The following is a 9,913-nucleotide window of genomic DNA, read 5'->3' as shown; positions in this document are numbered from 1 at the left end:
TCTCCCTATTTATTTCAGAACCCCCTTCCCCTCCCCCTTTTCTGATGTATAATTTATTTGTTTTCCTTCCTCACAGTTAACGTAGTGACAACCTATGTCCTGCTTTATAAAGATTGTGGATTGTCATCATGTGTCAGACGTTACCTGGGGGCCATGGTCGTGGCGGATCTACTGGTCATTATCCTCGACTTGATATTGAGACACATTCCCATTGCTTATCGGGAACAGTTTTATTTCCTGCTGTCCATCCCTGTGTGTCATGTCCATGCCGTCCTGCTTTATGCAGCCACTGACTGTTCTGTCTGGTTCACCGTCACTCTCACCCTTGATCGATTTGTAGCCATTTGTTGCCAGAAGCTGAAAAGTAAATATTGCAGTGAGAAAACGGCGGCTGTGGTTCTGGGAACAGTGACTGTGCTGAGCTGTTTAAAGAACATTTTCTGGTATTTTATGCTCACAGCTCACTATTGGCTGGGGAACCTCCCCTGGTTTTGTGAGGTAACAATCGATGTTCGAATGTCTCGTGTCTGGGTCACAATCGAGTTCCTCCACCACATTCTAACCCCGACTCTCCCATTTCTCCTGATTCTGTTGCTCAATGTTTTCACCGTCAGACACATTTTAGTGACCAGCAGATCCCGCAGGAGACTCCAGGCTCACACCAATGGGGACGGTAAGTGTGACACAGAAATGAGGAATCGAAAAAAATCCATCATTTTACTGTTTGTGATTTCGGCCAATTTCATCCTGTTATGGTCAACATTAATGGTGTATTCTATATGGGGCCGAATGTATGATTTTGGGTATGACTCTGTGTACCTAGATCCCTTTGTGCAGGAATTGGGCTTCATGCTGCAGCTCCTCAGTTGCTGCACAAACACCGCGATTTATGCCGTGACCCAGACTAAGTTCAGGCAGCAGCTGAAGAATGTGCTGAAATATCCCTTTACCCAAATTCATCAATCAATCAAATTCCCTCATTAATCAATCCATCCAGGATTTTCTCATTTCAGTTCAATGTTTCAGCAATGAAGCAGCCTGTCGCTATGGTAACAGACTGAGGGTAGTGCTGCTTTATCCAACCTTATCCCACAGGGAGTTACAGGGAAACATTTCAATGTTTCTCTCAACTCACAGGCCAAAGAGAAAAGGCACCATTCCACTGTCTGCATCCATAACTTCAATATGTTATTAACGTTCATTAAAAAGTGCCAAGCAGCACAGCAAACTATATTGTGGTTTGTCTTTGTGTTGAAGAAGCTAAGCTGGAGAGAGACAGACTCGGCCCCAAGGGAATTGGGAGGATTTCAGAACTGAGCTCAGGAGTTGGGTTTAAGACACTCTGTCCTTGCGTTCACCTCTGGGATATCTCTGTCTCTTTCTGTCTCTCCTGTCCCTCCTCGCTCGCTCTCTCCCTCTCTGACCCACATTTCTCCATACCCCCCTGCTCCCCATCCTACTCTCCATTCCCTTCCTTCTCTCTTTCCACCCACCCTCTCCAAACCACTCCCTCCCTCTCTCCCTGCATCCTGTCTCTCTCTCCCTCCTCCTCGAATGTCCGCACCCGCTTCTCTCACCATTCTGAATGTGTGAACCCCATCCCCCACTCTGTATTTTTCCCTCTGACCCCACCTCTCCCAAATCCCGTATCACACTCTTTCCCTCTCTCTGTCCCCCTCCCCCTCTCTATCTCTCTCCCCAACCCCTCTGTGCCCTTTGTCTCTCTCCTCCCCCCTCGATCTCACCTCTCACTCTGTTCCTGTTTCCTTGTCTCTACCTCTCTATCTCTGACCCACTTTCTCTCTCTCTCTGCCCCCTCTTCCTTGTCCTCTTCTCTCCCTTCAAGTCCCTCACTTATCTCTGTAACCCCCTGGCTCCCTGTCCCTCATCCCCCTAGCCCCCAGCCCTGTATCTGGCTCCCTGGGCCCCGTCCCACTGTACCCTAGCCCCTGCCCCTATTGCTCTCTCTCTCACACCCTGTCGCTCTCTCTCTCTCCCTCCCGCCATCCCTGTCACTCCCTCCCTGTCGTTCTCTCCCTCCTTCCCTGTCGCTCTCTCCCTCCCTCCCTGTCGCTTGTTCCCTCACTCAATCCATCACTCCCTCCCCGTTGATCCTTCCCCGTTCCTCGCTCCCACCCCGTCCGTCCCCGTCCCTCGCTCCCTCGCCGTCACTCGCACCCTCGCCCTCCCTTGCTCCCTCCCCATCCCTCACTCCCTCGCCATTCCTCGCTCCCTCCCCATCGCTCACTACCCGTCCCTTGCTCCCCATCCCTCGCTCCCTCCCGGTCCCTCGCTCCCTCGCTGTCCCTCGCCCCCTCCCTGTCCCTTGCTCCCACCACGTCCCTCGCTCCCTGTCCCTCCCAGTCCATGTCCCTCGCTCCCTCCTCCCTGTTGTCAGCCCTGTCCCTCGCTCCCTCCCTGTCCCTCACTCCATCCCTCGGTCCCTCCCCATCCCTCGCTCTCTCGCACCCTCCCCGTCCCTTGCTCCCTCGCTGTCCCTCACTCACTTCCTCCCTCATGCCCTACTCCCCGTCCCTCCCTCACTCCCTCCCTCCCCATCCCTCGCTCCCTCCGTCCCTTCCGCCCTACTCCCCTTTCCTCCCTCACTCCCTCCTTCCCCGTCCCTTGCTCTCTGTCCCTCACTCCCCGTCCCTTGCTCCCTCACTCCCCGTCCATCCCTCCCCGTCCCTCGTTCCCTCCTCCCTCCCTGCCCATCCGTCCCTCCCTCAATCCCTCCCCGTACCTCACTCCCTTGCTCCCTCCCCGTCGCTCCCTCCTGGTCCCTCGCTCCCTCCCTGTCTGTCGCTCCTTCCCCGTCCCTCGCTCCCTCGATCCCTCCCTGTCCCTTCTGCCCGATCCCTCACACCGTCCCTGACCCTCCCTCTCTGATCTTTTTCTCTCTCCCTATCCCTCCTCCTCCTTGTCCGTCCCTGTCCCTTTCCCTCTCTCCCTCCCTGTCCCTCGCTCCCTCCCTGTTCCTTCATCTCCCTGTCCCTCGCTCCCTCCCTGTACCCCTCCCTATCGCTCGCTCCTTCCCTCTCCCTCCCTGTCCCCCTTTCTCTCCTTCCATATCCCTCGCTCCATCCCTGTGCCTCGCTCCGTGTCCCTCGCTCCCTCCCCCTCCCTCGCTCCCTCCCCGTCGCTCCCTCCCCGTCCCTCGCTCCCTTGCTTCCTCCCCATCCCTCACTGCCTCACTCCCTCCCTGTCCCTCCCTTTCCCTCGCTCCCTCCCTGTTCCTCCCTGTCCCTGTACCTCGCTCCCTCCCTGTCCCTCGCTTCCTCCCTCTCCCTCCCTGTCCCACTCTCTCTCCCTCCATATGGCTCGCTCCCTCGCCCCCTCCCCGTACCTCACTCCTTCCCTCCCTCCCGCCCTACTTCCCATCCCTCCGTCACTCCCTCCTTCCTCGTTCCTCGCTCCCTCGCTCTCTGTCCCTTGCTCCCTGTCCCTTGCTCCATTGCTACCCGTCCCTCCCTCCCCATCCCTCGCTCCCTTCCTCCCTCCCTTTTCCTTCCTTTCCCTTGCTCCCTCCCTGTCCCTCGTTCCCTCCCTGTCCCTCGTTCCATCCATGTAGCTCGCTCCCTCCCTTGTCCCTCCCTGCCCAACTCCCTGTCCCTGTCCCTCGCTCCCTCCATGTCCTTCCCTCTCGATCCCTCACACCTTCCCTGTCCCTCCCTCCCTGTTCTTTGCTCCCTCCCTGTCCCTCCCCCTCCTTGTCCATCCCTGTCTCTGTCCCTCGCTCCCTCCCTGTTCTTTGCTCCCTCCCTGTCCCTCCCCCTCCTTGTCCATCACTGTCCCTGCCTCGCACCCTCCCCGTCCCTCGCTCCCTCCCTGTCCCACTCCCTCTCCCTCCATATCCCTTGCTCCCTCCCAGGCCCTCGCTCCCTCCCCATCCCTAGCTGCCGTACCAAGCTCCGTCCTCGTCCCTTGCTCCCATCCCTCTCTCCCTCGCTCCTGTCCCTTGCTCCAGTCCCTCACTCCCTTGCTCCCTCCCCGTCCCTCGCTCCCTCTCTTGCTCCCTTGACGTCCCTCGCTCCCTCCATCCCCGTCCCTCACTCTCTCGCTCCCTCCCTCCCTGCTCCTTGCTCACGCCCTGTCCCTCGCTGCCTCCCTGTCCCTTGCTCCATCCCTGTCCCTCGCTCCCACATTGTCCCTCTCTCCCGATCCCTCACACTGTCCCTGTCCTTCCTTCCCTGTACTTTTTCTCCCTCCCTGTCCCTCCCCCTCCTTATCCGAACCTGTCCCTGTCCCTGTCCCTTGCTCCCTCCCTGTCCCTCGTTCCCTCCCTGTCCCTCTCGCCCGATCCCTCACACTGTCCCTGTCCTTCCTTCCCTGTCCTTTTTCTCCCTCCCCCTCCTTGTCCGTCCCTGTCCCTCGCTCCCTCCCTGTTGCTCCCTCTCCCTGTCCCTTGATCCCACCCTCTCCCTCCCTGTACCCCTCCCTATCCATCGCTCCTTCCCTCTCCCTCCCTGTACCTCCCTCTCCCCCGCTCCATCCCTATCCCTCGATCTGTGTCCCTCGCTCCCTCCCTGTCCATCAGTCCCTACCCGTCCCTCGCTCGCTCCCCGTCCCTCCCTCCCACCACATCCCGCGCTCCCCATCCCTCGCTCGCTCCAGATCCCTCATTCCCTCACCGTCCCTTGCTCCCTCCCTGTCCCTCGCTCTCTCCCTCCATATCCCTCGCTCCATCCATGTGCCTCGCTCCTTCCCAGTCCCTCAGTCCCTCCCCATCCCTTGCTCCTGTACCTAGATCCCTCCCCATCCCTCATTCCCATCCCTTGCTCCCTCGGTCCCTCGCTCCCGTCCCTTGCTCTGGTCCCTCCCTCCCTCGCTCCCTCCCCGTCCCTCGCTCCCTCTATCGCTCTCTCTACATCCCTTGCTCCCTCCATCCCCGTTCCTCACTCTCTCACTCCCTCCCTCCATGCCCCTTGCTCACTCCACGTCCCTCGCTCCCTCCATCCATCCCTGTCCCTCGCTCCCTCCCCATCCCTTGCTCCCTCCCTCGCTACCTCCCTCCCTGTCCCTCCCCATCCCTCCCTCGCTCCGTACCTCGCTTCCTCCCCATGCCTAGCTCCCTTGCACCCTCCCCGTCCCTCACTCGCTTGCTGTCCCTCGCTCCTTCCTCCCTCCTGCCCTACTCCCCGTCCCTCCCTCACTCACTCCCACCCTGTCCCTCACTCTCTCCCTGTCCCTCGCTCCATACCTCATTCCCTCCCCATCCCTCGCTCCCTCGCACCCTCCCCGTCCCTCACTCCCTCGCCGTCCCCCGCTCCCTCCCTCCCGCCCTACCCCCCGTCCCTCCCTCCCTCACTCACTCTTTCCCCGTCCCTCGCTCCCTCACTCTCCATCCCTTGCTCCCTGTCCCTTGCTCCATTGCTACCCGTCCCTCCCTCCCCGTCCATCGCTCCCTCACTCCCTCCCCGTCTCTCATTCCCTCGCTACCTCCCCGTCCCTCACTCCCTTGCTACCTCCCCGTCCCTCGCTGCCTCGCTCCCTCCCTGTCCCTGTCCCTCGATGTGCCTCGCTCCCTCACTGTCCCTCCCTGCCCAACTCTCTGTCCCTGTCCCTCTCTCCCTCCTTGTCCCTCCTTCCCTGTTCTTTATCTCCCTCTCTGTCCCTCCCCGTCCCTCGCTCCCTCGCTCCTTCCCCATCCCTCGCTCCTTCACTCCCTCCCTGTACCTCCCTTTCCCTTGCTCCCTCCCTGTCCCTCCCTGTCCCTGTCCCTCGCTCCTTCCATGTCCTTCGCTCCCTCCCTGTCCCTCGCTCCCTCCCTGCCCCTTCCTGTCCCTGTACCTTGCTCCCTCCCTCTCTGTCCCTCACACCCTCCCTGTCGCTCCCTCCCTGTTCTTTGCTCCCTCCCTGTCCCTCCCACTCCTTGTCCATCCCTGTCCCTGCCCCTCACTCTCTCCCTATCCCTCGCTCTGTGCCTGTCAAGGCTACTAAAACATTTATCATCTGTGTGGCTGCCAAGATGTCTCAGCAAGTGGGATGATTGATTGAATCCTTTCCCACTCTCAGAACAAATGCATGGTTTCTCTCCCGTGTGAATTCGCTGGTGTGAGAGCAGACAGAAAGACTGACGAGATCTCTTCCAACACTTGGAGCATTTGATCGACCTCTCCTAAGTGCGGTCTCGCTGATGTGTCAGCAGGTAGAATGTTTGAGTGAACCCTTTCCACACTTAAAGCAATTATAGAGTCATAGAGATATTCAGCACAGAAACAGAGCCTTTGGTCCAACTCGTCCATGCCGACCAGATATCCAGAATTAATCTCGTCCTGTTTGCCAACATTTGGCCCATATCCCGCTAAACACTTCCTATACATGGATCCATACAGATTCCTTTTAAATGTTGTATTTATACCAGCCTCCACCACTTCCTGTGTCAGTTCATTCCATACACACACCGTCCTGCGTGTCAAAACATTACACCCTACGTCCCTTTAAAATCTTTACCCTCAAACCTTAAACATATAACCTCAAGTTTGGACTCCCCTACCCTGGGAAAAAGACCCTATCACTGCCCCTCATGATTTTATTAACTTCTGTAAGGTCACCCCTCAGCCTCCAACACTCCAGTGTAAATAGCCCTAGTTTATTCAACCTCTCCCTCCAGCTCAACTGCTCCAACCCTGGCAACTTCTTTGTAAACCTTTTCTAAACCTTTTCATCTTTCCTCGAGCAGAGAGAATAGAATTGAATGCAGTTTGCGAGGTTTCGTCTGTGTGTATTAACGTGGTTAATGGGTACAGAGAGGATGAACACATCCTCTTTGTCTCGCCAGTTTAAATTGTGAAAATGTCGGTTTTAAAGCAGTGTAAAAGGAGATTGTCTCGTTCTGTGCATTTTCACTGGAAATGTTCGGCTGTGAACTGTCCGTCTTTACAAAAGCGGTGTTTGACTTAAATTCTCACTGAATAACATTGAGATAGAAAAAAAAAGCATCAAGTTTCTGTGATCGGGTGTTTAAGTACATGAATATGTGGATGGGGACAGAATCAGCCTTTGTGGTGCTGTGGCTTCGTTGGTGAAAGCGCCTCTCTAATAAACAGGAGATCTGTGGTTCGTAGTCCCACTGGTGCCTACAGCTTAAATTGAGGGTATCTTGTCTAAACGTCTCGCAAATAGCGCCAGTTGCTTGATTCCTGAAGGTGGAGGTGGCTTGCTTCTTACGTTTATATTCAATGCCTTATTAGTCCTCTGCTCCCACTCCAGTTGCCTGAGCTTAACCCGATTGGCAGTTTTGTTTGTTGCTGTTTTGTGAACTGTAACAATTAACAATTGTCGGCTAATCAGAGAGAGAAATTTTGATAAATATGCCGATTTGACAGATAAAGCTGATAATTTCGCCTAATATTATATTATTAAAATGCATAAGTAACCTAGTTCCAATTAACGATCTGTGGACCTGAAAGGTTACCTCTCTTTCTCTCCACAGATGCTGCCAGGCCTGCTGAGTTTCTCGGTCAATTCCTGTTTCTCTTTCAGACTTTCAGCATCTGCAGTTCTTTGACTTCTGTTAACTTGAATAATTTCTGGGACAAAACAGTCCATCTACAGGCTCCACAGCTTCTTTCCTGCTCCTGAAAATCAGTCATCACAATAAACGAGCAGAATAGAACTCCCATTCCCTGACCGAAAACGGAACTCAGCCTACGGCAGTGAAAGCGCCAAATCCTAACCACTCGACCACCAGAAAAGGTACTTCAGACTCTTGTATCTTTTCTCAACGACACTGCTTCTGACTTTTGATTTTCTATCATTTTCATCAAAATTCCATTTGCCTTTTTCATTACCTCCTGCACCTGCAATCCTACTTTTAGCGATTCATGCACGAGGGCACTCAAGTCCCTCTGCACAGCAGCATGCTGCAATTTTTTACCATTTAAAACATAGTCCATTTTGCATTATTCCTACCAACATCGATGACCTCACACTTATCAACATTGTACTCCATCTGCCAGACCTTTGCCCACTCACTTAGACTATCTATATCCCTCTACAGACTTTCAGTGTCGTCTGCACACTTTGCTCTAACACTCGGATGAGTGTCATCTGCAAATTTTGACACACCACACTTAGTCCCCAATTCCAAATCATCGATGTAAATTGTAAACAATTGTGGTCCCAACACTGATACCTGAGGCACACTACTAGCCACTGACCGCCAACGAGAAAAATACCCATTTACTCCTACTCTTTGTTTTTTACTGGTCAACCAAAACTCTATCCATGCCAATACATTACCTGTAATACCATGCAACTTTGTCTTATGTAGCAGCCTTTGGTGTGGCACCTTGTCAAATGCCTTCTGGAAATCCAGATACACCACATCCACAGGTTCCCCATTTTCCACATTGCAAGTAATGTCCTCAAAGAATTCCACCAAATTAGTTAAACATGACCTACCCTTCATGAACCCATGCTGGGTGTTCCCAATGGGACAATTTATATCCAGATGTCTTGCTATTTCTTCCTTAATGAGAGATTTCAAACATTTTCCCCGCTGCCGAAGTTAAGCTAACTGGCCTAAAGTTACCTGCTTTTTGTCTACTTCCTTTTTTAAATAGTGACATCACATTGGCTGTTTTTCAATCTGCGGGAATGACCCCAGAGTCCAGTGAATTTTGGTAAATAATTACTAGTGCATTTGCTATGCCCCCATCACCTCTTTTAGTATCCTGGGATGCATTTCATCAGGGCCAAGAGACATGTCTACTGTTAGCCCCATTAGCTTGCCCAGCACTGCCTCCTTAGTGATAATGATAATCTCTATCAGAATCAGTGAGTGTTTCACATCAGAGGTGAATTAATTGGGAAGAAGCACTGAAATCCATTGCTTTCATCAGCTCAGAAACAGTACTACAAAAATTCTCTTTCTTGAAACATACCGGTGTTTTTGGCGATGTAATGGATTGGATACAGAAAGGTTAGTTCCCTTCTGGGGCCGTCTAGGAACAGAGTGTCTAATATCAGAATGGAGTTCGCACATTTAAGGCAGAGTCGAGGTAAAATTTATTCTCTCAGATGGTTGTGAATCGGTGGAAGAGGGTTGTCGAAGCTGGGCCACTATGTATATTTAAGGCTGAGATCAAAAGATTTTTAGCAGCAAGGGTATCAAAGGTTACGGAGAAATCCAAGAAAGTGCAGTTCAGGATTATCAGATCAGGATTATCCGCTCATTTAATAGCAGAGCAGACTCGATGGGCTGAGTTGTCTCTTTCTACTCCTAAAATGCATGATGTTAGTATAAGGCTGCAAATCGGACCGGAGTAAAATTTGCTAACTTAAAAATGTGTGGATGCCATCGGGGCACTGAACCAAGGTGAGATGTGCAAAGGGCAGCAAACAAAGGGGCAGTCATTGTGGTTGATTGATCCGGAGTGATCTGTATACCAGGGTAAACAGGAAAAACCAGTCTTCAGTGCCCACATTGAGCCTGGCTCCATTAGGCCTGCAGTCAGCTCTCACAAACCACCATTGCCCTTCACTTTTCCTGACCTCCCCTGTTCTTGTCTTAAACAAATTGCACGTCAGGCAATTGCAGCTGACATTGCTGATGCAGAACTGTAATATAGATTGAAGCGATACCGACTGGTCTACTGCTTTTCTGCTTCTAAAGTTCAGTCAATATTTCATTGTTATTATTGTAACTTTTAACCACGAACACGCCATGGCAGTGAAGGCACTGAATCCTAATCAGTAGACTACTGGGGAAGACTTCTATCTGTATCACCCTGGTCGCTGTCTGATTCAGCATTGCATCTCTCATCCTTCTGCACATGATCCCCTCGGCTCCATCTCGGTTTTGTCGCATTGTCTTGGTTTATAATGCATAGACTATCCTGTCAACTATTACATTGCAGTTTCTAATGCATGAAACCCTACCTTACAGAACACAGTCTTCGCTCTGTAG

At 53.0% G+C, this 9,913-nt stretch overlaps 1 protein-coding gene across 1 annotated transcript; it reads left to right on the top strand.

Annotated features, from left to right (window-relative positions):
• Positions 1-153: 153 nt before the first annotated feature.
• Positions 154-945, top strand: LOC125482123 (probable G-protein coupled receptor 139; the record flags this gene model as incomplete). The annotated part of the gene is made up of 1 exon (XM_048594121.1): positions 154-945. A coding segment is annotated over exon 1 (792 nt), but the record flags the coding sequence as incomplete, so codon positions are not given.
• Between the last annotated feature and the right edge of the window lie 8,968 nt (positions 946-9,913).

Source organism: Rhincodon typus, unplaced genomic scaffold, assembly GCF_021869965.1.
Source record: "Rhincodon typus isolate 14 unplaced genomic scaffold, sRhiTyp1.1 hic_rhity00006128, whole genome shotgun sequence".
Lineage (NCBI taxonomy): Eukaryota > Metazoa > Chordata > Chondrichthyes > Orectolobiformes > Rhincodontidae > Rhincodon > Rhincodon typus.
The sequence above is the reverse complement of the archived record's forward strand: the minus strand, read 5'-3'. Positions and strand labels throughout refer to the sequence as shown.